General features: G+C 42.2%; 2 protein-coding genes across 5 annotated transcripts in view; one reads left to right on the top strand and one right to left on the bottom strand.

The window, feature by feature from the left end:
• Window positions 1–19,406, top strand: part of ACOD1 (aconitate decarboxylase 1) — a 33,542-nt gene extending 14,136 nt beyond the window's left edge. For 2 of the 4 annotated variants that reach the window (XM_071431046.1, XM_071431045.1), the window contains exons 4-11: window positions 4,531–4,586; window positions 5,246–5,321; window positions 6,231–6,364; window positions 8,911–8,976; window positions 13,249–13,410; window positions 14,505–14,594; window positions 16,594–16,799; window positions 17,374–19,406. In XM_071431046.1, coding sequence (XP_071287147.1) covers window positions 13,333–13,410; window positions 14,505–14,594; window positions 16,594–16,799; window positions 17,374–18,328 — 1,329 coding nt within the window. In that variant the 5' untranslated portion in view covers window positions 4,531–4,586; window positions 5,246–5,321; window positions 6,231–6,364; window positions 8,911–8,976; window positions 13,249–13,332 and the 3' untranslated portion in view covers window positions 18,329–19,406. Of the gene's footprint in view, window positions 1–4,530; window positions 4,587–5,245; window positions 5,322–6,230; window positions 6,365–8,910; window positions 8,977–11,250; window positions 11,464–13,248; window positions 13,411–14,504; window positions 14,595–16,593; window positions 16,800–17,373 lie in introns of those variants that run through there. The other 2 variants (XM_071431044.1, XM_071431043.1) reach the window with 2 other exon arrangements.
• Window positions 19,407–19,897: 491 nt separating this feature from the next.
• Window positions 19,898–26,025, bottom strand: LOC139591865 (glutamine amidotransferase-like class 1 domain-containing protein 3, mitochondrial). Its single transcript, XM_071431048.1, has 4 exons — window positions 25,797–26,025; window positions 23,123–23,294; window positions 21,090–21,294; window positions 19,898–20,191 (listed from the first exon to the last, which is right to left on the bottom strand). The coding sequence occupies exons 1-4, from the start codon at window positions 25,902–25,904 to the stop codon at window positions 19,999–20,001; spliced, it is 678 nt and encodes a 225-aa protein (XP_071287149.1). The 5' UTR covers window positions 25,905–26,025; the 3' UTR covers window positions 19,898–19,998.
• Between the last annotated feature and the right edge of the window lie 1,940 nt (window positions 26,026–27,965).

Below are 27,965 nucleotides of genomic sequence, written 5' to 3'. Positions count from 1 at the left end.
TGGGAAAAGGAAATGAGCAGAATATGCTGACCCAATGTTCACTGCCAGGACTGAGAAAGGTGATATAATTTGTCCATTGTCCTGCTTTGGACTGAAATGGGCTGCATTTGGCAATGGGTAAACTGACAGTAGTAGCACAGAGCAGCATTATATGAGTGAAATTAAATTAAATGAACACACACATACAAAGGTTTGTAGGAATTACAGACCCATCTTCAGAATTTTGTTAGCATTTTCAGAGAATCACAGAATAGTTACTAAGATTATTATTGAGTCCAGCTGTTAACCATATTTTGTCCTTTCCTATTGCATGTGACAGTTATTACTGCCCTTCCCACTGAATTATTTCTTTAGTACTCACAGCCATGTATCACACTGCTGAATCAGGATCACAACAAAACTTCCAAACAAAAAATACACGAAGCCCAGTGGGGAAAAATAAGGGAGAGTCCCAGCTGAAGTAGAGGAACTGTTCATTTTATGATGTTTCTGCAAGCTTCACATACAAATGGAAAGAAGATGCTAATGTTAAAGGGCAGAATAAGGAACAAGTCAAAAAAAAAAAATGATGGTAGATGTCATAGGAGGTTGTCAGTGCAGTCTTGTGACTGGTTAGCTCACAGAGGCAGTGAGGTCTTTTGAAGCTTCCTCTCCCTCTTTAGTCAGTCCCTTTAGAACAAGCAGATCCCAGCTTCAAAGGCTGCAGGGCTTGTCAAAGAAGAAAGCTGCCTGCTCCTCAAGCCGTGGATGGCAGCTCAATGTCCCACAGTGGTGGTGGTTCCCATGTGAGGCTGCCCAGCTTGGCAGGGTGGGAGTGGTTACACAGCAACTCCTGTGCTCAGATGGCTTTGAAGGGTTTATGTGTTCTCCCTGCATTAGTATTGATCCTCTCCGTTTGACAGGACTTCCAAAGACTTGAAAAGATACTTGGTAAAGCATTTTTCTTACTTGATCCCTCCCCCAGAAAGTCTAGGGGAATCCACAGGCTTCCTGCATTTGAGCTAGTTTTGTCTAGTTCTTTAAATAATAAGGTTTTCTTAATTAAAGTGATTGTTATATTTTCTTTAAAACTGCCTCTACTTTTTCTTTTTTGTCCTACCTACAAAGACTTTTCCCAGAACTTACTGGCACTAAAGTAAGTAGAGAATTTTGTACAAGAAAGCTGCAGTGTTTATTTTGTCCATAAAACACTTCATTAGAGAACATCATTAATAATGACATTTACTGACTCTGAGGAGACAGAAGGTTAAATGCATTTCAGTATTTTCCAAGTCTGTGTATATCGATCTTGCAGCCTGTCATTTCTGGAAAAGATTTTCAAAGGAAAAAAAAAAGTCCCTAATACAGCATCTCTCTTCCTCATTTGATCTCCAATTTCCCATTTCTGCACTAGTGTATTTTAAATCTGAACACCAGTTATATTGCAACAAAGCTTTACTGTTTGCTATACTTTTCTTCTGATATGTAATGAAATTGTATATCTCAGCATACACATTTCCCTGCTGTTGACCCTGATTCCCCTATTTGCAATTGGATTTCCATTGAGCTTCAGCAGCTACTTGCAAGTGCTGCATCCCCATTTGCAGCACAAGCCTTTAACCTGGAAATCACCTCTGATGTGTGACTTGTTCTTATGGGTTTATTTTCATGGGGTATTTAGAGACCAGCTATGCCAGCCCAGGAAATTTTCCAGAATGCAGAGCAGGTCATGAGCAGAGTGTCTGGTAATGTGTCCATGAACAGCATATTCACAGATACTTCTCTGGTCTTCAACAAAATATAAATCAAACAGCAATATTAGAATCTGGCACTGTTCTTGTTATAGCCATTTTTCCAAGTCCTATTGAGTTCAGTTAGAGCTAACTCGGGCAGGATGGGTGAACTTGGCAAATTGTGAAGCCTGAAAAAAAAGGGATAGAATGAATCTCAAGAGATCATTCTCAAAATCCATATCTGCACCAAGGCAGAAAAAGAAACCTTGAACTAATCCTGGCAGATTGGGGTAATACATTGGTAATGATTCCAGTAAAGGAAATTCCACAAAATTCTTATGTACAATATTTTAATACCCTTCCTGTTATAAAGGGATTTTATCGCATAAGTCAAGAATCTGATAAATATTTAACAGATTTCTTTTTGTTTTCTTTCTCAGCAGATAGAGCAAAGTTGTTCAACACTCTCTCTTCTAAAATATACAGATTGTATTTTTGTATTGTGTACAGAAGTACACTTCCACATTAAAGCTATGCCAATCTGAAGGTCAGATGCTGCAAAATGAACCACCCTACATTTTTCTCCATTCAGCCAGCCCTCATGTGATTGAGATGAACCAGTTCAGAGGATAAAGTGGAGAAGCATTCAAATAAATAATAAAATTTGTTTCCTAGCAATTTAGTTTCCTGGATTAAGCCCGAGGGAGGGCATCAGACAAGTGCCAGTGGTCAGACTGGCTTAGCTGTGATGTGAAATGGAGTAGCTTCCCTTTTCTAGGATAAACCTCCTCATATCTCTTTCACAGACCATTATTTCCAAGGCTGTTATTGTTCTTAGGCCCCTCTGAATATTTTCCAATTTTTCTGAATCTTTTTCATAAATGGTATATTTAATGTATTTCTTTATCCAAAGAATATTTAAAATGTATGACCAAGTTGTGAGTGAGCAGGCCATCAGAAGCATAAAAGAGATCAGTTTTTCCTCATATGCTCTTCTGCCCTAATTTGTGTGTGCTGTTACCATGACTTTGCCTGCCTGTGTAATAACTGTTCTCACAAGATGGATGGATAAACACAAGTGTGTCACCCTGTTCGAAGCTTTTTCAATTTAAGAAATTCCAATTTCTTAATTCAGTGCAGTCATTCCAGTCTGCACCTTTCCCTATGTGGTCACTGCTCATGTGGACATCTTATCATGTTCCATTTTAACTTAAGACATCATCTAAATTCCAGAAGAACTTTAAGCAAGAGTTTCTCTAGATGGGGTAGATAATTTTCCTCAAGTTTCCTTCTGTTTTGCTCTGTGTGTACACTGACCTACATTGAGAGTAGGCATATGACATATTCTCAGTCTTTCCTGTAATCAGAACTCTTTTGGGGTTAATGGCTTCATGCAAGTATAATTTCGTGGCACTCTAAAGGAATAAGATGTTAAGATTTGCTGTATTCTTTTAGATATTTATAAATTTAGATTTTTATAAATAATGTATATTTCCCATTATAGATTAACTCTTGATTTACATTCATATATTTCTCTCAACACATGATCTAGACTCTTGAAGAATTTTTTTCTTTTAAAGCCATCACCACCTGAAGCCATGTAGTCAACTGGGAATTTAAGTTTTCACTCTAACAGTTTCTCACTGTTATCACTGGAAAAATGGGAAGCCTGAGGATACAGCAACAGCAAAGTTAAAGCAGTAAAAAAAATATATATGCAGCCTTATAAATCTCACCAATTGTTAACAACTGTGAGGCTGGAGTTTGTGCTAGAGAGTGCTGTGGGTGAAACCCACACTGTAAATAAGGTGCAGCAATTATGGTTCCATCACTGACTTGTATCCCACCACAGGCTCTGGTAAACTCTGTGCTGCTCCATCACTTGTAATCAGGTCTGGTCTGAGATGAGCCAGATTGTTCAGAAACATTCCAAAATGCCTGATCTGAAGCGGAGGATTGCCAGGCTTTCCTGGCCTTCCTGTCAAGGCTCTTGTGTGGCTCTCAGAGTGCTGGAGTGACCAAAGCCCATGGGCAGACTGGATACACTGCCCTGCAGGCTCAGAGATGATGTGGGAGCTTTGGGCAAGCTCTCTCCCCTCCAGGCTTCTTTGTGGTGTAGTGACATGGAGGAAGGAATCCCACTCACCTTCATGTGCTCCCTCCCCTCTGGTGAGACCTCAGTGAGCTTTTGAAGCCCATCTTTCCATAGCCTTACAGGAATTTCTCAGGATGCTAGGGAGGGAGGGAGAGAGGGAGGAAGGATGGAAGGACATGCTGAGGGTGGACAGAGACCTACCAGTTTTGTTCAGCTGGACTCAGGAGCAAGCTCACCACATATTTTACTCTGTCAGAGCACAGGAATGTTTCTGGGGCCTGGGAAGAGAAGACCTATGAGGAATCAGGGGACTTTACTGGATGGGAATATTTAAGGGCTTGGGTATCTTTCTTCTCCTTCCTTTCCTTTCCTTTATTCCTCTTCCCTGCCCCACAAAACTGTGCTTTTCCAGTGTCTTTGTGAGACATGTCATGTTTTATTCCCACACAGTCATATATCTTCTCTTTTCTCTCCTCCTTCACTGTCTCCATCCATCTTCACTAATTGACCTTGACTGGAGGGGCTTCCCAAACCTGCACAGAGTAGACAAGCATGGGGAAATATGCCTGGCCCTTGCTAACACAGGAAGAAAAAAGGCAGTGCAGAGCTCAGCTGGGCTGCACACGTGGGGGAAAGTCCTTTTGCCAAGGGTAGTAGGGTGAGACAGCAGGAAGCTGTGGGGAGAATCTACTTCTCTGCATCAGTCATTCCCTTCCTCCCTAGGAACCCTTGCTTTGGCAGCAGCAGCTGAACACAACAGAAGCGCGAAGCAGCAATGGGTAGGTTGGGCTAAAAGCCACTCAGATTTATTTTTTCTTTCACAGGCAACATAGACCCCAAACTATCTCTTACAAGCTGCTACCAAAGGCAGCTTCCTGCTTTGCTTTTGTGGTGAAATAGAATTGCATTGGCTCTGCCCTGTGGATGGCTGGTGGTAGGGGGATTTACACCCCACTGCAATTGTGCCGGCAGCCCACGATGGGCCATAACATTTCACTGCTCCTTCATTTGAGACTCATTTAATTCAATGGGGAAAAGAATGTACCTCCTGTCTTTTTGGACTTCCCCAGACACCCCTCCTTGAGTTTAATAAAATATCATACCAAATCAAGGAAAGAAAAAGGAAAATAAATGCCCAAAGAAAGCATAGACTTCAAAACAGACTTCAAATCTGCCCAATTTGATAAAGAGTGGCAATAGCCAGATTGCAGAAATAGAAAAAATCTTCTGACTGTGGAAAGGAGAAGTAAGAATGGTTTATTTCCATATTATATAAACCCCAAAGTCATGGTGATGGCATTGTGCCATGCAAATAAATCACCAAAGTCAGGATAAGCTGTGTGAGCTGGTGGTACCACTACCACCATCTATTCTCACTGAAAATGACCTTTTTCATAAATAAATGCAAGACTCGAACATCACATTATTTCCCTTACAGCTAACCCTAGGGCTCCTGCAATAATTCAAGACCATACAAGGAGGGACATCTTCCAGCTTTTGCAGGGAGGGAAAAGGTAAATAAAATGCTGTCCTCTGCATGTGACAGTAGGTTTCATTTTTAGGTGAATAGTTTTAAACCCTGCCAAGACTGAAGCATCAACATGGTTGATCATTCCTATCATTTTGTGAAAGTAGTTATTTTTTCTTGATTTTTAATTCTTCCTGCATCTGGTTGAATCTACTATGCTGAAGATGAGTAATCATAGGGAAAAAAGAGTGTCATTATAAATTCTAAAACCCAAAATTCTTCAAATGCTACTTATGTAAAAAGGACCAATTTAAATCAAATCATTAGCTTCTGCTTAGATGCTCAATTACAAGTGCAATAATATAAATGTTTTATGTATTCACAGCTCTTGTGTTCAAATTTAACCTTTCTTCCATTTTTGCTGTTATTTCTCCCTTTTATAAATGTTGGTGTAATTAAGCCCATTTCCTCTTTAGAGGTGAATACACAATCACAGCTAGAAATTCCTCAGTATGTTTTACAGTCTGAAATATGTGATACTCAATCTCAGAGCTAATAACTACCATGACATGTTTTATAATTGCACCATAAATCAGAGACTGCTGCATTTTAAAGTGTAATTTCAGGCTGTTTTGCAATATTTCTTGACACTTTTAGAAGTACATCAGGGTGGAAAATGCATAATCTAGCTGGGTACAACCACAGATGAGGAAAAAGCTTTTTTTTTTGCAGTTCTTGGAGTGCTCCAAAAGAGCAGGGACATATTTGTCACTCATGGGATACCCAGGCTGCCTCGGGGATCTCAATGAAAGCATGATGTCTGATTAGGTGTCCAGCAGCTAGGAGGGAAGGGAGGAAATTAACTCATGGCAAGAGCTTGAAAAATGGGCACTCCATTAGCAACAAGTACTGTGTGTGGATTTTGTAACATGGCTCATTGTTTAAATCTTTCCAGGAGGGGCCATGTATGGGAGGGACAAAGCTGAGAGCAAGAGAAAAAGCATCTGCCCTGAAAGTTGGAGGAACAATTCTGTTAACTCACACAGCATCTTCCAGCACTTGTCTCAAGCCTTCTGCAGCTGCTGCCAGGTAAATTATGGACTCCCACAAAATTAGGTGATTTTTTTTTACCTGTTTATGTTTGAAGAATGCTGCTTTATTTTTCCTTCTGGTTCTGCTATATATTCTATAGGTGTTATTTTAGCCCTTTTAGTGCATACAAAAGTTTGTAATGAGTCTTGGATAATTTCTTAGGGATTCCCTGAGAACTAGTATAGATGCAGAGAGGCTCTTTTACCTTAATTAATGGTTAAGCTTGTTGTATACTAGATTTTGATACTGTATTGGACCACCACCACAGCCTTGCTGGGGCCCATTATGTCCTGACATCTATCCTTGCTCTGAAGTGACCAGGAGCATCAATTTTCTTGGTGCCTTTCTGTGTATGATGCACAGCCTAGCACAGTGGGTAATGCCTCATTTGCACCACTGGAGTTCTGCTGCTAATTTAATTAAAATTGCCACATCCCTCACATGTGCTCTCCCTAGTTTGGTCTTTGCTCATGAAACTCTGAATTTATGCTAGCCAAGTTTTATCTTCTCCCCAAATAGCACAAGTCATGTAATGACATCTGGCTGCATCTTGGTCACATAATATAGACATTGTGAGCTGCTCTTTGATTAAGAGAGCAGAATGTGCTACAGGCTGCCACAGGCTGCCAAAACCAAAAAGTAGTTATGGGAACTGCAGGTACACAACACCTATGTGATGTCCCACACCCACTGCTATTATTCCTACTGGTGATCTTTGGGAGAGACATTAATGTCAATGGCTCCAACATTTGGCCACTTGCAGAGGCAGCAGAGTGCTGTGCTGGGGCAGGGATTGCACCCACCAAGGGGAGGAGATGAGTTTTGGGGTAGGTAGTGGCAAAACCTCTGATCCAAATTAGACAGAGGGGAGAACACCCACCACCAGATTCTGGGGTTTGAGCCAGGTAGGATAGAAGGTCCATAAGAAGCAGGCCCTGCAGAGGGGGAATGGTGTTTTTTATCATGCCAATTGTCCTTCCTTACACTTCTGACTTAGATGTAAATCCCCACACCTTGGGGAGGGTCACATTCACACTCAGGCCTGAAGGTGTTTATCCCTTCTGATGGGGCATAACTGGCTCAGCTACATGAGGTGCAGCTATCCTATCTTAGAAGGTGTCATAAACTATCAAAGACCCCCCAAAGCACCCCCAGACTCATCTCCTAGTCCTTCCACTGAAGGACTCCATGTGATCCACAGTGGTGCAGCAGAGCCTGAGGGTGCTGCAGAAGACAGGGTAAAACTGAGTGCTGGCACCAATAAAACAGGTAAAGCTTGTAGCTCTGGTGAGAGCTAAATTGGTTCAACAGGAATGTCATGGAGCTGCAGTGTCTTCTCACATTGTTACAGACCAGGTCTCTTCACACTACTCCATAAATGATGTGTCTTGAATGTGATCCTGAGGGAATATCCCAGTATGTCTGGTGCCTCTATCTTACAGCTCATTTAAGCAAACCAGCATCTACATTACAAGTTAAAATGAGCCTTGAGGTCTTGCATTAAGGAATAGCACTGCTAATTTAGGAAGGCAAGAAGGGCAGTGTAATGTAGTGCACTGATCAGCACATTGACTCCTAGCAACCTTTACCAGAACATGGCTGGGAACTTCCAAGATTTGTTGTGGGAACTTTGAAAAAAACAAACAAGGGTGATAACTTAGAGATTTCACTGCCGCTCCCACTAGTTGTGCAAGTAAGTGAATAAGAGAACTACTGTAGGCTGGAAATTTCCAGGATGATACATTTCATGGTGCAATCATTGCCTATTGCATTTGCTGTGTGTTATTGCTGTCAAAGATTCTCACCTTTTCACTGTAATTAAATATCCCAGTAGAGGGAAAAAGAGAAAGTTCTGAACTTGTAACTTGTTTTCAGACAGTCAGCAACAGCAGAGTCTCTGTAAACACAACACACTGGCTGGCACCTGTCTCCTGTTTTCTCATCTAAGCATAGGCCATGAACAAAGTTACTTCTTAAAAGCTGGCTTGGAAAATAGGAAGCCTGGGCTCTGTATTTTGTCATAATTTTTAATATTTCCTTAGAACAAAAGGAGCATAAGGCTAGGGCCAAAATTGCTTTCAGTAGCAAACATACAGTTTGCAGGTGTGGGCAGAGTTTAGCCTAAAATAACTGGAGGCAAAAGAAGGGAAAAAACTGCTTAAAAATGTGGTGTCAGCAGGAGAAAATAGACTCTGTGGGGCACTGGTTTTCTAAAGCCTTGTTCTGTAATCAACACAGCTCATTACTGTAGCTGCGTGCAATGCTGCAAATGACATTTGGATGAACACATTCTGTCTTTCCACCACACTTGCTAGTTAACAAATTGTCTGCCCAAATTGCTGAACCATGAGTATTGTGTCAAAGAAGAGGAAAGCAGCAGACTCCCTTTGTCAGGGTGCACAGGCTGTACCAAAGTCTCAGTCACTGATTTCCAACCTTCTTCAGTTCAGACCCCTAGGAATTCTGCTGTGGAGGTACAGGACTTTGTATAGATGCCTGTTCCCCCTGCAGTGATAATCATATTGCTTTCTTTTCCCTCACAGGCCACAGTGTACACCTGAGCCTGAGGTCTGCAGAGCACAGTTTGGAAATTGGTTTCCCAAGCAAAGGTACTGTTTCACTTTGTTCTTTTTTAAACAAAAAGTCACTTTCTCGTAGTATCTCAGTTCAGTCCATAAATATACTAACATTATTACTGCAATGCATGGGACAGTCCATCCTGCAATCAAGATCACAGAAGGAAGTGACCACATATCTGAGATCAGCCAGCAGCATGTGACTGCACAGCACACTGCAAGGCACATCACAAGTTCTGGGTCCCATCCAAATTCACTTTGGAGTCTCATCATGGGATTAAGGCAGTGGAACTTCTATCTCACTTGAGGAGGAGAAAGAAATGAGAAACAGAATGGGTTTATAAATTATATCCCAAAGGTTTTGGGAAAGAGGGTGAACTTTAGGGTTTTGAATATTTTTTATTTAATATTTTTTGTGGTTGCCCAGGGTGGCTGAGGAGTCTCTGTCCTCAGAGATATTCAGAACCTAACTGAACATAGCCTGCTCTGGGTAGCCTTGTTAGAGGTTGGACAAGATGGTGTCTGGAGCTCCCTTCCAACTGCAGCCAGTCTGTGATTGTATGGTTCTGAAATTTAAATATTTTCTTCCAATTTTCTGAGAGAAGAATGAGCTGAAAGAACAGAAGTGAAAGTCAACAAAATCTTTCCCTTTATCAGCCCAATAGCATTAACTTCTATTAACCTTTCCAACCACTGCCAACCTTGTCAACCTGAGCAATCCCAATATGTCAGTTGGATTTTATCAGCACCAAAGATAATTCTTTAGGCTACCTCTGAGGTTTTCCTCAGTGAGGAAATATGGGGGGCAAGGAAGAAGCACAGATGCACATTCTATCCCTATGGGGTCAGGATTTGGCAAAACAAACCCAGGACCTAGGACACGTGCTGGCATGTTTTATGTAGATGCAAGTTATATCTGCATGGGTAAGGAAACTGTGTCATACTCATAGAGAAATATGTGGGAATAGGTTTAGTAGCCATGCTGAACAGCTGCTCATATTTAAAAGAAAGGACAAGGGTTTAAATGGAACCTTCACATGATGCAGGTTAGCCTGTACAAAATTATGTTTGTGTTTGTAAGGCTGGGTTTTAGGAGTCCCAGGCCTTTGGTTGTATCCATGCACTGACTCATCACTGCTTCTGTCATTTAAGGCCCTTTGTTACCCAGTGCCATTTTCAGCATCAAGCTATGCACCAGCAGATGATACCCAAAAGCAGAGCTGGCTACAAGCACAGGCAAAATAGGCAAATGTCTTGCTTAGAGCTTGCTGGGGAAAAGCTGATGCCCTCTTCTCTCATGTTACCTGTCTGTGCTCTCCCAAAATTTCACAGACTACTACTAGCCCTACTCCTCCCTCCCTCTGCTTGTGCTGCAAGATTTAATTTTGCATTTCTGAGGGAATGAAACTCAGTTATGCCTGACTGCTGAGGATCATAGAGCTAGCTCTGGAGACAGGCTGGACCAGCTCAGAAATGGGTCTGCTCAGCATCAGGGCTGGCCCAGGGAGGAGAAGGACCATGTACCCAGGGACAGGAGAGGGGGAAGGACACAGCCTGAAATAGGACCTTTCAGTAGTGGTTAGAACCACTCAAACTGATGTTTAGCTTCACCTCTAGACCCATGTTGTTATCTACCTGGAAGCACTCAGGAGTTAGATAAGGCTTTACAAAATTATTTGGAGGTATTCTCAGTAGAGGGCTGAGGTTTCTAGACTGCTTTAGGCAGCACTTATCATGTAAGTGCAAGGCTGCAATTCTGAGATTTGATGCTTTGTTCCCTAACCCAGGAGATTTCCATACTTCAGACATGGTTACTTATTTACTTCAGAATTATTCAGTGGCCCCTAGTCATGCTCCTGTGGGGTCTGCTCCCTTCCTGATGGGCTAGGCAGGGATTTGTCACTCACTATCTATTGCTAACACACAGTGATTCATGCTGTTAAAACACTGCTAAGTGCCAAGAACTGCCTTAATCCAATTTATGGTCTAAAATTCTTATGGCACACATTTCCGAAGTCTGAATTGTATGTGTTAGAGAAGAGACATATAGCAAAAGAAGAAAAAAACAAAACAAAACATATAAACAACAGGTTGTTTAAGCTAAAACAGCCTTTGCCATCCTCTAGCCTAGTACTGGACTTTTCCAGCCATGTATAACTGTGGTTCCACGCAGCTCTCCATGCTGCCAGATGAATCAGCTCCTATCTGGTAATGAAGTATTACATGTATTACATTTACACAACATGTAAACATGACTGGCTAAGTCCTATCACATGTGTCCCAGAGGTTTATAGTGCAATTAGTCAGAGGAAAGTTGAAAGTGAAGCAAAAAAGAACATTTATAGATGGAAGAGGAAATGGGCAGGACAAGATGCAGAAGTGGAAAGGCCTAATATTCCTTCCCCCACCTCAGACAGACACACATAAATAGTGAGAGAGTGAGTTCCCCTGCTCACTGGCCACCACTCATTTGCTGCATCTCTCTGGGACGTGCATCACCCCTGCAGGATGTGGGCAAAGGTACTGTCTTGTTTCCTTGCACTGTAAGATGCAATTCTCTATTCAAGCTTTTGTATCCTCACTGCAAATGTTGCAGTTGGTGACCACCACACCATGGGATATGGGGTTCACCTGCTTTAATCTGCTTGTAACTGCTCCCTTGGGATAATCTTAATGCTTCACTGCAAGTGTGAGTGAGAACTTGTTTGTAATGGTGGGTACAATTCTGGTCACTGTGGTGGTGTTTGCAGGGTGAGGGAAGAGATGAGAATCTTGACTCCGTGTTTCAGAAGGCTGATTTATTATTTTATGATATATATTATGTTAAAAGAAAATTATGTACTAAAACTGTACTAAGAGAAAAGAGAAAAAAGACACCAGAAAGCTAGCAAAAGAAAGGAATAGAATGATAATAAAATCCTGTGACTGATCAGAGAGTCTGAGACAGCTGGACTGTGATTGACCATTAATTAAAAACAACCACATAAGACTAATCAAAGATGCACCTGTTACATTCCACAGCAGCAGATAATTACTGTTTACATTTCATTTCTGAAGCTTCTCAGGAGAAAAGATCCTATCAAAAAGATTTTTCATAAAATATGTCCATGACAGGTCACCATTGCTAGAGAAAGAGGAATGCAGTGTGAACAGCGCAATGGAAATATATGAGCATGGTAGGGGTGAGTCCATATTGTAGAGGAGAGAACAGCAGAGTTTGGGTTGTTTACCTCAGCTAAATGAAGGCCAAAAGGCAATACCATCACTCTGTGTGGACATGTACAGGGGAGTAAAGGAAGGGCAATGAAGAGTGGAAATGAAAGGAGACAATTTCCAAAGAGAGAGAAAATCAATATTCACTACTGCCAGTAGAAAAAGGAAACTGTTTCTTTTTTAGGTTGTAAATAATCTGTACCTCTACACTTTATTTCTAATGATCCAGGAAGTGGGACATTTCTAATGGTCCAGGAAGGGAAGTTTGACATCATTTTCTGAAACAGATACTAACAGCAGCTCACAGCCAAGAAGCAGGTTGAATTTGCATAATGGGTCATTGCTCAATAGGAGAGGAAAATAAATATATATAATTCCCAGATCAGTAGGATCCAGGAAGAAGGAGACACTGCTTTTCAAAGAGGCAAGACCTTGTCTTAGAGAAAAGCTGGGACTCCAGCTGAGAGTGAATTCAATGGGAGCTGGGAACTATGAGCAGTATGTGCAAGGTAGGGCTGCCAATTCCTGCCTCCTACTGAGCTCCAAGCTCAGCAAGATTTGGGATAGTAAGGCTGCCAATCAGGGAGATTAAATCTTGCCTTCTTGTGTGGTAGTGGGTGCACTGGCTTGAAATGATTTCCCACTGATTTCAATACCAACAAGTAGGTGCCATGGGAAAGACAGATGTTTTTACTTCTGTTTGGGGGATGTGTGTGTGAATAGTCATTAGAGATGGAGATGAGATGGGGATGAGATAGAGATGATAATCTTGCATAGTTAGAGCACCTGCAGTGCATACTCTCAAGGGCTAGGGGAGAAAGCAGAAGAAATACAGAATAGAAAAGGATAATGATGAATGCATAAGTAAAATATAAATAACACAGTGGTGTTTCTCGGAATAAAAAGAGGAAGAACTCAAACCTTGGCTTTGCTGATGCAATTTAGGGCAGAAATGGCCAGTGTGCTACACAGTAGCCCAAAAACTGAAAGGATAAAAAAAGAGGAAAGAAAAAAAAAAAGAGGAAAGAAAATAGAGTGTTTACTTTAAATATAGAGAAATATCTACTTCTTCTTTATTTTTTCCCTTTCCAGACAGTTACAGGAAATTTTGCCAAGGTGATTCATGGTTTGAATGCAAATCAGTTGACAGATCAAGTAATTCAGAGAAGTAAGCGAATGATTCTGGATACTCTTGGAGTGGGGCTTCTGGGTACCAGCACTGAGGTCTTCCACAAAGTGGCACAATACAGCAAGGTAAGCTGCCTGGCATTCATAGCACACCCTAAGGTTTAGCTTTAAGAAAGCAAGGGAAAACTTGGGCAATGAAAAGGAAATTTTGCCATGGTGAAATTCTTTCATGGATGGAAAGAGAGAAATCGTGTTCTTCCCACTGGAGACAGTGAAACTTCAGTGCTTAAATTACTTTTCACTCTGGATGGACAAAAGTCTGTGTATCAGTCTGTATGCTAAGATCCCCCTCTACAAACACAGTCAACTAAGAACCCCTTCCTTTCTTTCACCTGTGATATCTCATTAAAAACATCAACAAAGTAAGCATCACTTATCACCAGCCTTTCAAATCAAGGAACTGTTAAAGAGATGGGGAGTTAGGAGTGGGTTACTTGCAGTCCATAAAACATAATTGTCTGAGGTGTATTAGCCATGCTTCTCCTCCCAGTCTTGCTCTCCTCAAACTAGCAGAGAAATTGACCCTGAAAAGAAGCCTTTCCCAGCACAGGAGTGCATCAGTGAGGAGGAGTTCAGCCCACTGTTTTAGCATTCAGGCCTGCCTGGGTGGACTTGTGCTCCAGAGCTCTGTGTGCCAGTTAGTCTCTTCCCACAGAGAATTCCCCTTTCCAAACCAGGGTAGTTTATGCCCTTTTATTCAGTTTGCAGCACCAGGAGGCCATCTATCGTTTACTCAGGCTCTTACTAAAACACAGAAAACAAAACCCTTTAATGAGACATCTTCCCCAACAAGATGATGACAGTCCCATATAATTTAGGTTGGACTTGATGATCTCAGAGTTTTTTTCCAACCCAACTGATACTGTGATTCTGTCAATGGGTGGTGAGAAGGGGCATCAGTGGCCAGGGGTTGTGTGAAGGTACTGAGTACCAGGTGGGTGGTGTTGGTCTGCCCCCGAGCCCTGTTTGGGTGGGATAGGACATAAGCCAACAGGAAATTTACTTCCTTTTCAGACTTTCCGAAAGAATAATATTTTTCTCATAAAAGGGAGCAGTTAGATCCCCAGAGGACATGGTCTGCTCTCAGTTACATCAGAGATACAATGCACATTTATCCTTAGGTTCAGGACTTTGAATTAATTTGTGTCAATTTGTTTCAGATCTACAGCTCAGATTTATCCAGTACCATCTGGGGCCACTTGGATTTCCGACTGCCTCCTCTGTATGCAGCTTTTGTGAATGGAGTGGCTGTAAGGGATGCTCTTTTATTTGCTCTGAAATCATACCAATTGATGCCATTCTTGCTCTATAGAGAACAAATGTCCCAAAAATCATAGCTTATTCTGAAGCCTGCTACAAAACTTTTCTAGACTATTGTCCTAATGTGCTACAACTTCCTTCCAGCGAGTTTGAACTTAAGGTATAATATATGTATGATCCAACTCAACAGCATCCCTTATATTTAATGTGGGACCTGGGGCTGTTGTCAAGTGTCAGAACTCTACCTCTTACAACCTGGCAACCTTGTAGCAAGGCTACAACCTTGCTGTAGCTGCTTAAAAACACACCCTCTAGCTCATTTCACTGGGATCCGAATTTCTTGCCAGCTGGCAAAGTACAGTTACAGAAAAACACAGATGCACATATAGATACATACAGACATAATATCACAAGGCAACTTAATCTTCAGTTACACAGTTTCCAAAAGCCAGTGATATATTTTGGACATGCACTTTGTCATTAAAGCAATAACTGACTCCCCAGACGTTTGTCTAAATTCAGATTGAGGCTGAAACTGTTTGAAATTGAAAGATGCACAAGAGGTGGGGTAGACAAATTTGGCAATTATGCAAAACTAGGAAAGGTGACCAACCAAGGAAATAGTAATATTAAGCCTATTTAAATTAGTGTGACAACAATATCAGAGGTCCAATTTAACAGCTCATTTCCAATGTAGAGAAAATTACCTTGGAAATGAGATCTGGTACTGCTCCTAGCAGCCCTTATGATATTCAGATCTGGCTGGTAGCATATATATGATCAGTTTATATCTTGGTCACAGGTCAATTTAAGCACTTACTGAGGACACCAGAAACACAGCTTACAGGGTATTGGCCACAACTTTCCTTATCCTGCACTGCAGGGCATCTTCCCAGATGGCATCAAAGGTTTTCAAGGGAGACATTGTGTTTTCTTCTATCTGTTTAGAAACAGTCCTCAAAAATGCAGAATCACAGTATAACAGGGCAAAACCTGACTGCTGGGGAGCCTGACCAGCTTCCCAGTTTGCTCTGAAGTTAAAACATGGGTGAACAGATGTGACAGTTCAGGTTTTTGAGGTGTTTTACTATGCTATATTAAAAAAATGCTGTCCCTGATGCTCTCAGGTCTTTGGGGGTTCTCAAAACTTTGCAGGAGGAAGGAATGTGTGTTATAAGCAATGCATCACAGACACTGACTGCACTTTTGGGACAATCTGCTGCCAGATCAGCAGCCATATGCCATGCTGGGAACACCTAAAACCTTCCTGAGCAGCTGGGCTCTGGGCATGAGAAAGAGAAGGCACCTCTTGGGTTACTCTCTTGAGCCAAGCAGCTCGTTCAACATTCACACTGTAGCTTTCTCCTACTCCCAGCAACTCCAGGAAATCTGGTTTCTTGTGTGACAGGTCTAGTTTCAGTGTGCTTAAAATTCACAAAATAAAGCCTCCTGTACATTTTCAGGCTTGTGCCTCTTTACAGTAGATGGTTGCAGCAGAAAAATAGCTCTGATGATATAAATTCCATTTAGCAGTATTTAGCTGCTACAGTTTTATGGTGTGAGTCCTAATGGCAGCATCGGTTGCAGCACCGGGGAAGGAATTTCATTGTGTTTATATTTCATTATGTTTTGGAGAAAGAGAAAATTCATGTTCACATGGTAGACCTAGAATAGCTGCTTTAATTATACCAGTCTAATGAAAGCAGCAAAAGCCAACTGCAGAAAAAAGGAATCACTGTCACACCAGTTTCAGGCTGGTACAAGTTGAATTAGAATTATTCTCCTCTGAGGAAAGATCTCTGCTGCATTGCCATTTCTCAGACAGCCATGTTGGGAGTAAAGGTCTTTAAAAGACTTTTGAAATTTTTGCTTTCTAAGATCTAGTTCTTTGGCACTTTTTAATACCAGTTGCAGTAGTTTCATTTGACTGAGGCAACCTTGCAAAGTCTGAGTTTATTTCTAACATACCAATGCTTCTCTTTCCATTAGGTGCACTCAATGGACTTTGATGACACCTGGCATCCAGCCACACACCCATCTGGGGCTGTGCTCCCTGCATTGATTGCACTCTCAGAGGCCTTCCCTCAGAAGAAAAAAGTCTCGGGTCTTGATCTGCTCTTAGCTTTCAATGTGGGAATTGAAGTGCAAGGCAGGTTGCTGCACTTCTCCAGAGAAGCCAGGAATATTCCAAGAAGGTACATAGAAATGTTTAAAGTAGAAATTGGAGTGGAGGTGTTTTTTTTATCAGTGCTAATATACATAATTAAATGTCAGTTAACATACAGGTGGCACAGTTATTCATATTTCCTAAGCTCTTTGTTGGAAATTTTGGGAAGGCTCATCTTACACATAAATACATTTGATTCCTAACTCTGTAGCTAATAGATTTTATTTTTAAAGCATCGACTAATTCAGAATGATGCAATGATCTCCCTACTTTGCCTTTTTATAGATTTAGAATAATATATTAATTTAAATAATAATAAATATAACTTTATATTTAGACTATAAATTTGCTTTAAACTATGAGCAGCACTAATGTTTCCATTGCTTTCTGGGAAAGACTTACCACGGCAAGCAGCACTATTCCAGTTTTACTTTTTCCTGGGGAAATGTGACAACTCTCAGTTAGGCCCACACATGAATGCTGAATGTATGTTTCTTTATGGTCCAATCCACTTCCCATGGCAATGAGTGAAAAGCTTTTGTAGATAGTGAATTTGGTTGAGTTTTTGAAATCAGGTAATGAAGATACTTTTGTTTTCTCAGGTTTCACCCACCAGCTGTGGTTGGTACGATGGGGAGCGCAGCAGCTTGTGCTAAACTGCTAGCTCTTGACCAGCTGGAATGTAAAAATGCCTTGGCTATTGCTGCCTCCTATGCAGGTGCCCCTCTGGCTAATGCAGCAACCCAAATAAAGCCTCTCCATGTTGGGAATGCTGCCAGGAATGGACTGGAAGCAGCTTGCTTAGCTTTACAGGGCCTTCAAGGAAACAAACAGATCTTGGACATGGAGTCAGGGATGGGTGCCTTTTATACAGATTACAACCCACAGACTCTGCCAACCTTGCAGTCCTACCCATGGCTCTTGGACCAGCAAGATGTGGCCATCAAACGCTTTCCTGCTCATCTTGCAACACACTGGGTGGCTGATGCAGCATCTTCTGTTAGGAGGAAGCTCGTGGAGAGCAGTGAGAACTTGCTCCCCCTTGATAAAATCGAGAAAGTCATTCTCAAAGTCCCTGAGGTCAAATACGTGAACAGACCCAGCCCAGCCTCAGAGCACGAAGCACGACACTCCTTCCAGTTTGTTGCGTGCTCGGCTTTGCTGGATGGCAGCATGTCAGTCCAGTCCTTCGCCAGTGAGAACATTCACCGGCCCGCCTTGAGGGAGCTCCTCTGCAAAACACAGCTGGAGCACCCTCCTGACAACACGCCCAGCTTTGACAGCCTGTACTGCCAAGTGAGCGTCGCGCTTCGGGACGGCAGCACCATCAGCGACCGCTGCGCTACCTTCTACGGGCACTGGAGGAAACCTCTGGAAAAGGAAGACTTGGAGAAAAAGTTTCAATCCAATACGCTCGACATCCTGCCCACAGAAGCCATGGAAGGCATTATAGACACTGTGTACAACCTGGAAAAAGTAGAGGACTGTTCTGTATTAAGTACATTTCTATCAGGACAGTCTGCTAGAGTACTTCCAGAGAAGCTGCGCTTCCTTTGAGTGTTCCAGCCAACAGCTACATGCTCTTCACAAAGCCAATGCAAAATTCAGGACAAACTTTTACTTTGTGATTCAAGCACTTTTAAATAACACAAGAACATAATCCTGTAACGCAAGAACCATATTCAGTCCAATATTGTGGGTTTTGATTAGGTAAATAATTTGGTGTTTATGTGCCCAGCTTACCAGGCTGAACAGAAGATCCTCTGCTGGCACAGCTGACCCCAGCTCTCTTTGTACCTCTAGAGGCAGAGCACTCACTGCTTGCTCACGGCACAAAAATCTCCCCGCTCCTCTGCCAAAAATCTGTGTTCTGCTTCTCCTAAATAACTCCATACAGAAAATCCAAATTCTGGAAGAGTATGGAAGTGCTGTGTCCATGAAAATCATCATGGTTAGAAGTACAAAGAATGAAAATCTTTTAATATTTATTTCTGTAGATTTATCTCTACAACCTCCTTGAAGAGGGAATCTGTTATGTCTGAATGTTGACATTTGTGTTAAAATAAACACAGCACATGTAGGGAGGGGTAGCACTCCCTACTCTGCAGCACGTCAGGTGTCACTGTAGCCATTGCTCTTGCACTGAGGCAGCAAAGGCCTGGGCCCAACCTGATCACACGAGTGCTGAGCATGAGGGACAGCTCCACACTCCTCATCATAAAGGCATTACTGCCCAGGTCCAGCTGCTGGCTCCTCTGTGGTACAGGTCTGCTCCTGTTTCATTCCTGCCCCAGTTACATGAGACACTGAGCAGGTGATGGCAGTGTAGGTTACTTCAGGCCCAGCAGAGTGTGGGCTGCACCACACTGGGCAGGAGTGACAGACTTGTGAGCACCACAGCACCTCTTACCAGAGACAACTCAGTGAACCCAGATCATGAATTCTGGGAATTTTTGGTTCCTCCAGGAGTACAAAGCCTTGCCAGACTGAGCTTCTAAGAGAAGCTGCCAACCCTTTGTTCACATTTATTAAATCAAAGCATGGTTTCTAATACATATAAAATTATCTTCCTCGGGACAATAAACAATGTATGCAAAAAAAATTTTACAAAATAAATCTAATTCGTTTTACTAAATAAATCTGAAATTACTTCATTTATTAGCACAAAACTTTAGTATTTTCCACTGGCAATGCATTCATTTGTGCTGCATCTTGGTTTATAAAGTTGGTTTACCTTGGGGCTCTTCAAAAATTTTGGAAGTCCATCAGTAATACTTGCTTGAAGACTTGCAAGAGGAAAAAAGAATCCAAATAACCACATTCTTTTATTTTTCTCCTCTGATTAGAAATCAGAATTGAATTATTCACCTATACTGATGATAAACAGACTCATTTACAGCTACTTCACTTGTAATTGCAGCTGGGTACATCGCAATTGCAATTGCAGCTGAATACATTTGGATTCATTAAAAAACAAAACAAAACAAAAACAAAGGAACTCCTCCCATCACCTTCAATATATGGTTTCTATTTTAAAAGAGAAATAAATAGGTTAAATTCAGCAGTAACCATCTGATGTATTAAATATTAAAAAACACCCCACCACACCAAACAAACCAGGAACTGTGAAGTTTAGCAGTTGCATTATTTTATTAATTCAATCTAAGGAAGCTAAATGTTTATGCTTAGCTACACTGATTTCCTTGGAGAAGTCTGTACACTTCTAGTCAGGCAAGCTTCAGGACTTCTTGTACCATTGTTCCAATTCCATCAAAGATTTCGTGCAGAGGAGCTTTGCACATGAAAGCACAGGTAGTAACTATTTTATTGGCTTTATCCACGTGGGATTCATTTACATTTTTGCAAATGTGCTTACATCCAAGCTCTGCTATAGCAGATGCCGTTTCAGCATCAGGAAATCTGTAAATAAAAAGACTTTAATTAACATAAAGGAATGATACAGCCATAAAATTCTGCATACATAACTTGAATGAGAGAACTACAATAATATCTATGTGAGTCTTTAACTGATGATGACAAGGGAGTTAGAGACTGCTACTATCAGATTTTCCTATCCCCTATGGACATATCAAGTGATCTAATACCTTCAAAAACAATGTCTGAAATATGGAGCCACAATATGTCAGAAGGTACAATACTTTTTACTAATCTTTCCCTAAGTTTGGAAGATGATACCAAGTGCAGTTAACTGATCTTTAAAAGGTTGAGAGAAGCCAGCTGAACTTGCAACCTTTTCCAATACCTCCATGTAAGGTGTTCCTCTGGGATCTCTAGAGATTTTGATTTTTTTCCCCCTTCTGATAAAGAAGGAACAGATTGCAATCTGTTCTGAACAGAATCCCCCACTACAGCTGCTGATACATTTAATTCATAAGTTTTATTGGGAGTTAACAGTTCTTGAAGCAGTACTGATTTCTTCCAGGCCCTGTTCTCACCTCCATCCCCTAAAGTGGCCCCAAACCACTACCACTAGAAAAACTTTACTAAAAATCCCTGAGTTAGCAGTTGGAGTCGCCCATCCTAGAGGACTTTTCCAACCTAAACAATTCTATGTTATCACAGATCAGTGTATATCTGGTTGTAGCATCACAAATCACCTGACCTCATGGATTCACTCTGCCTGCCCTGAGAGTTCTGTGCCTATTACTATTATTCTAGTGTAAACTGTCACTAATTTATCTTAAACGTAACTAAGTTCCCCTAGGTTTACTGCTACCAAAGAAACTTTTGCATAGAAGCCTGTCCATTTCCTAATCTTAATTCCAATGAAAATCCTCGCCATCCGTTTCCTTCTTACCTTCCATCTACGTTTTTATCCTGACCGACCGTAACCTCACAGCCAGGAAAGACTTTGGCTGCCAGAACTGGTGATATGCAGCACAAACCAATGGGCTTTTTAGCACTGTGGAAGGCCTGGAGTGTGGAGTTGACGTGCTCGTTGACAGTACAATTCTTGCCATCTACAGCCCAGGAACACAGATTCTTTGCTACACCAAAACCACCTAAGAAAAAAAAACAAACCAAAATCAAAAAGCTCAAATATAAGGCACTGCTAAACGCTATTAAATTTGATAATAGCACACACCAAACAGAAGCTCTTTCTTACAACATAATCTTGGTATCAGTGGGACTGTTAAGTAACTGTACTGAAAGCCTTACAATGTCACTGTAACCTGTAAACAATGGGTTTACAATGTTAAAAGTTTAGCTGTGCAGTTTTTTATACCATGCAGGTCATATACAGGCCAGAAAGCTTAACCTTGTTTCAAAAAGTAACAAATAGACAAAGAGGAAACCTCACATTCGCCTGCTAGTCACTAGAACAGCTGTAACATCTGTTGTGCACTCCATAAGGAGGAAGAACCAGAAGACCACTACTAGCTGAAAGCACAAGTATGGAGTTCATGGGAGTAATGCAAACAGTGATTTGACCCTCTATAGTAATGAACTCTCAAGTTTTATTTTGATGCTTAAGCAATTATAGAAGAGCTTTTCTTCTTCCCTAGAACTACTTTTCAAATTAAAAAAAGCCATTAGCACAATAAAAAACCACTGGGGATTTTACATAAAATGGACATTATAACATATGGTATTCTAAGACAAAAAAACTTGTAAATGATAACATAATTTCCTATTAAAATTAGTGCTGATTTGTCTTTCTATAAATTAGTTTTAACAATCCTTTAGATACATTTAATCGTCATTTAATTGTATAAGCAGATTGTATTTTACAGCTCCTTTGTCTGCTGTATTTATAGCCATCAGAATAATCAAAGTAAGGTTATTCCACATGGAATGTGCACAGCATCAACTTTTCTCCAATAAGCATAAGGAAATTTCCACAAGTACTTCAGCAGACATCAAGAAGCTTTGCATTTTTAATATTTTCCCTTTCCCGGTTTGCTCACTTTCAAGTGTTATCTGAAATCTCTGAGGTAAGATTTTAATTTTCAAACTAAATAGGGTTTATTTCCCTCTAACAGTTATTACAGCAATCCCCCCGGGCCTGGGTTATAACAGCATGAAATTAATGTGGAAAACATCTGTGAGCCTCTACTCGCTCCTGATCAGCCCTGACATCAACTACTCACAGTGCAGGCAGAATTGTTTCTCTGTGTTATACACACGCTCCCTCTGCTGGCCTTACAACAGTGTGAAAACTTCAAAATTAACAGGCCCAATCATGAAGGCAGTATTTAACAGTACTGTGAATATTCTGGAAACAGATCTTCAGTCGTGATTTCCTCGTGATGCTCCAGCTTCCTCATTTCTAAAAATGATTACAATTACCTCTGTCTGGAATGAAATTGTGTGGTCTCTAAATGAAAAATTATCCATAAACATGTTTAGTACAACTTGATCAGCAGTTGACTGGATACATAATTAAAACAGAATGTACTCCCATCTGACATGGAACATCATCTATTTGGAAACCTGCTATTCTGCCAACATTTTCAGAGGCCCTGAAATTAAGACATTGCCATGTAACTGAGTTCTGACCCTATTTTTGTACTCTGGTCAGGGTTCTTGTCCACACATAAGTAGTGAAGTTTTCACAACATTCAGTAAGAAGGAATGGCGGGATGCATAACTTAATACCAAGAGAACACTCTGGCATTTTAACTTAGTGAACTATGAATCAATAAATATATTGAGTTTAAAAAAATCACAATTTTCTTTTGAAAGATGAGCTCAGCTGGTCACAGCATGATGTTAACAACCCCAAGGTTGTGGGCTCAACCCCTGTGTGGGCCATCCACTTAAGAGTTGGACTCAATGATCCTTGTGGGCCTTCCAACACAGCGTATTTTGTGATTTTGTGATACCTACCAGGGAAAATGACAGCATCAAATTCACTAGCTTTAAGTTCAGCCAAATCCTGAATGTTTCCCCTTGCCAACCTGGCACTTTCAACTAACACATTTCTCTTCTCTTCTGCAGGACTTCCTTTTAGGTGATTGACTACATCCCTTTGCTCAATATTGGGGGCAAATATCTTCACCTAGGAAGAGAGATGAAGCAATTTTGTGAATGTAAACAAAACTCATACATATTTGTCACAATAAAGATCATTTAATGAAAACAGATTTTGTCCCTGAAGCCTCTTATCTAAGTTAAGCAAATTCCACAGGATGAATCTAGCACATTAAATATCTAAAGCAACATATGATATATTAGGATGGGTAAACACAGGCATCCTTCCCATCCTATTCCTGCAGCATTTTGACAGGAGAGTATTCTTATGCCAACATCAAGCTTACTGATTTTGCCATGGCAGATAAGGCCAAGGACAAACAGGACACCACAATTTATATCAGCAGCCCAACTGGACATGCAGCTGACTTTGAAGAAAGGTTGCTCTTAACTGTTATGGGATGAAAGTGATAAAAAGTTTGACATAAAAAAGTTAAAGATGCAAATTTTACAAGCATTTCTAGAGCAAACATTAGAGTTACCAGCTATCCTAAAACACCAGCAGCAGAAAGGAAGACCAAAACCAGCAGAACCGATTTTGGTTAGACACAAAAGGAGGACAGTGCATCAGAATACAAAGCCTTGTGACAGGTGTACCACAGGACTGTACCACTGTGTCTGTTTTGAAGCTTCCTTTGCAAACTTCTCAGAGATGACAATTTTGTGCTAAATATGAGGGTGCTGTTGTTACCATCAGACACCTCAGCACAGCTACACACAGACAGTGACCAGCTTCTGCCATCTGAAGCCACAGATGGGACCAAAGCACACCACTACATCCTGGCCCAGGCTTCTCTGACAAGTCCCAGCTTACCAAAGAGAGCCCAGAAACTGTGAGCAGAAAGCAAACAGGTAATCCCCAGTGAGGGCTGCAAAAGCAGTTGGAAGGATGATAAAGAATTTTAACCCATCCTCAGCTCCCTGTGGCCAGAAGAGAAGGGACAGGTCTCCAGCTTCTCCTTGCTCCTGGCTTCACAGGATCAAAGAATTCTAAGGGTTGGAAGGGACTTCTGGAGATCATCCAGTCCAACCCCCCCTGACCATGCAGGCTTTTGCATATTTTCACAAACCCACATCCAGGTGGGTTTTGGATATTTTCACAGACAGAGACTCCACAACCTCCCTGGGCAGCCTATTCTCATGCTCTGACACCTTCAATGTAAAGAAGTTCCTCCTCATGTTGAGATGAAACTCCTTGTGGTTTAGTTTATGGCCATTGCTCCTCATCCTGTCACTGGGCACCACTAAAAAGAGTCTGGCACTGTTGCCCACAAAATTGGATTCATTACCTTGTATGTGACAAGCAAATAATTACACATCAAGACAGACACTGATCATTTACTTCAGAGTTGTGCAAGCCTGGGTGTTTGGTGGTATTCCACAAATCAAGCACACCCACTGGAGTTTTTGTGCCATTGTCTATACACTGAAATCCAGAGAACTCTCCAGGTGAAGCCCCTCTGTTACAATTGGCTGGTCATTGCCACACAAGTTTTGTATCTCCAGTTAACTTCTACACAGGCTCAGGGGAACGGCCCTCACCTGGGCAGGGGTCTCTCTGACCTGCAGGCATGACTCTTAGTATAATAACTTAGTTGTATTAATGAGACCTCTTTTCAGTTTTGTGTCCAGCTGCCTGTGCAACCTGAACTCCTGTCAGGGAGCCAGACAGGCCTTTGGAGGGTGTGAAAAATGCATATTTTATGATTGGCTTTTTGCAAATATTAAAATGAATATTATATGTGTTATGTTAGAAAGTTACGCTGCATTAATTTTCTTAAGTAGTGTGTTAAATATAGTTTTAGGTTACAACATAATGTTAAAAAAGAAACTATGCTATGTAAGATACTTTTTTTAAAGAAAGGACTTGCACCAAGATAGCAGCCACAGGACACCTAAATCTTTCAGAGAAAAAGAATTTATTGCTCTCTTATCAGAAGAAACGAACTTCTTCCCGCCTCACTCAGGCCTGAAGACGCTGCTAGGATTAAGAAGAAGCGGCTGACACTGACTAGACAGAATCCTGTGTTTGAATGGAATTCATGCATCATGTATGAATATACAACAGGCTATTGTTTTTAAGGGTTAATCCTCTGTTAACGGGTGTCCTTTTTCGGGCTTATTTTGCCCAGAAAAAGGTACCCGGACGTCCGTAACTGTTTGTTTTTATTGTCTCATATCGTCCTAATCCAAATTGTCCCAAGTATTATTACTCTAATTATGTCACTATTTTTATAACCATTTTATTATTATTAAACTTTTAAAATTTTAAAAACAAGTGACTGGCGTTTTTCACAGATGGGGATGAATAAAACGGGGAGGGGGGGACAACATAAAAAAAGAGGTTATGGCTGAAAGGGCTTTGTAGGGTGCAGGGGCGGCGCAGGGAGCACCGCAAACCGGGAGGGGCTCCTGTCCCACGGAGAGGGGGACGCTCGGCTGCTGTGTCGCTCGCACGCACACACACAGACAGACACACAGACACAGACAGACACATACACACACCCCACACCCCGCCGCCCCCCGCTACCTCCGCGCCGCCGCGGCTCAGGTGCACCAGCGCCGCCGACGCCTCGTGAATCTCGCTGCCATCGAAGACGCCACAGCCGGCGAGCACCAGCGCCACCCGCTTGCCCATGGCAGCCGCCCCTCAGGCCCGGCAAGGAGCTGCGCCAGGCGGCGGGCCCGGGCCTGCCACCTCCGTCCCTGCTCCTCCTCCTCTTCCCGCCGCGCCTGCGCTGCCGGCTCCATCTTCCGCCGGCGTACGAGCGGGCGGGGCGGGAAATAAATGAGGAAATCTGGAAAGCAAGGGGCGTGTGTCTCTAGTTTTAAACAAAACTTATTTTAGAGCTCGGACATATTTTCGGCCTCAGGGCTGGCCCGGCTGCGCCCCGCAGCGGGGCAGTGACGGCCGGGTGCCGCACGGTGACCTCGGCGCGCTGCAGAACGCGCCGCCCTGTCGCTGGTCCCGAAGGTGCCCGGCCTCGCTGAGCCGCAGGGGGTGCCTGTGAGGTGGGCTTTGTTTGCTGGGTTTGTTTTGCGCGTAAGGCTATAATTGTGTAATGAAAATCGGCTTCCAAATTGCTTTGAAAGCCGAAGAAAAAAAGTGGAATTTGGTAAGAGGCCTGCGGTACTGCTGGGTCCTGATGCTGTTTGTTTCAGTGACCCCACCTAGGCCTTTTTTCTCCCTCAACCTCATGACGGGTTTCAAGGAGCTGCTCCACTTTATCAGGGAAAACTGAGGTATTTGAGCAAACGAAACTTTCTTCCCACTTAGTTCCTTAGGGCATTGCTTTAATGAACCAAAAGGGAAAGAATATATCCCATGTCTCCTCTTTAGGACTGTGCACACAAATGCTACACCAGGGATCAGCTGCATTGAAGTTCAATAAGATCTCTCAGATCTCAATAAGATCTCTCAAATGGTTCTTCATTTCTCATGAGCTGCCTCTCTTATAAGAAGCTTGTGTTTAATAATGAAAACTTACTCTTCTACTGAACCAGAGAACTGAAAAGCTGGATTTTGTAGAAGAATTTAGTGTCTTCCAAAAATTTGGAGTATGGGTTTTCTGCAGAGGATATGAGAGTGGGCAGTCTGGGCAGAACAAAAACAACATTTGAAAGCAGAGCCTTTTCCTGCAGCAAAATGCATTCAGTTGAATACTGATTGGGAGTCTGTGTGGCATGATGGACAGGGAGATTCTGGAACAGGACAGGGCCAGGATAGAGAAATTCCCTGCTGAAGGGCAGACTCCTGTCTGCTGGGCAGTGTTTACTCCAAACGGGTGTGGGGTTCAGCTCAGTCTACACCACAGCCCACACTCTGCCTCTTAGGATTGAGCATTACAGCATAGCCCACTGAGAGTCTGTAGAGCTAGAATCCCCCTGGAATCATCTTTATGCTTGAGAAGGAGTTCTTCTTTGCATCTTCTGCGTGGAAGGAGTTTAAGCTCAATGCATGTTTGGAGAAATGAGTGTTGTCCCAAACTCTGCTGTGTGTTAGGGCTGGGGTTAATGTTAGAGCTAGGGAAATGAGCACGCTCAGGACTACAGTTCCCTGCTCCTTTCTGACCTGACTTACTGGCTAGTCTTTCTGGATGGATCCTGGACCTGAATTGTCAGTAACCTCATCTCCAGTCTTGTTTCTGGCCCTGTCTTTTAGATGGATCTCAGATTCATATTATAGGTGGTCCTTTTTCCTGGGTGGACCCTAGACTTGACTGGGATATGATAGTCCTATCCCACTTCAGGTTCTCTATTTCACACCTCTGTGCCAGCTCTGTTCCCTGATCCAGCTCCAGCTTGCTTGTGCCATGTCCCTGCCCTGCCTGTGTGACCTTGTCATGACCCTCTGTGTCTTAGGTCTATGTTTTCATCCCAGCTCATGACAGGGCCTTGCCCTAGCTCTCTGTCACCCCAAAGTAGCCCTAAGAGGACTCTTCTCCATCCTGTGTGGGTCACTCTTCCTGCACATCCTATAAACTGCCCTTGGCACAGGTAGTGTAATCCCAGCCTCTACCCTGCTATATCTGGGGCTGCTGCTGGATCCAGCCACTACTATGGGCCTGTTCCCTTCCAGAAACTGAACAGCAGTGAGGTTCCACCAAGAGTCTGATCACTAGAAAAATCCATGGTGATGAGGCAAATGCAAGGCTGGAATGATCAATGCACTGGGTCTGCATTGGTGGGGTACACAGCT

This window comes from Agelaius tricolor, unplaced genomic scaffold, assembly GCF_023055355.1.
Source record: "Agelaius tricolor isolate 1412-34295 unplaced genomic scaffold, bAgeTri1.0.p SCAF_7, whole genome shotgun sequence".
In the NCBI taxonomy this organism is placed as follows: Eukaryota; Metazoa; Chordata; class Aves; order Passeriformes; family Icteridae; genus Agelaius; species Agelaius tricolor.
Note: the sequence above shows the minus strand (reverse complement) of the source record. Positions and strands in the feature narration are given on the sequence as shown.

What these genes read in the sequence shown, in the direction of transcription:
- LOC139591865 (XM_071431048.1), bottom strand. Translation starts at nt 25,904, where the DNA reads ATGGGCAAGCGGGTGGCGCTGGTGCTCGCCGGCTGTGGCGTCTTCGAT. An exon ending in TGAGCCGCGGCGGCGCGGAG is followed by an intron (nt 23,295 to 25,796) that starts GTAGCGGGGGGC and finishes CTCTCTTCCTAG; the next exon opens with GTGAAGATATTTGCCCCCAA. An exon ending in TGATGCTGTCATTTTCCCTG is followed by an intron (nt 21,295 to 23,122) that starts GTAGGTATCACA and finishes TTTTTTTCTTAG; the next exon opens with GTGGTTTTGGTGTAGCAAAG.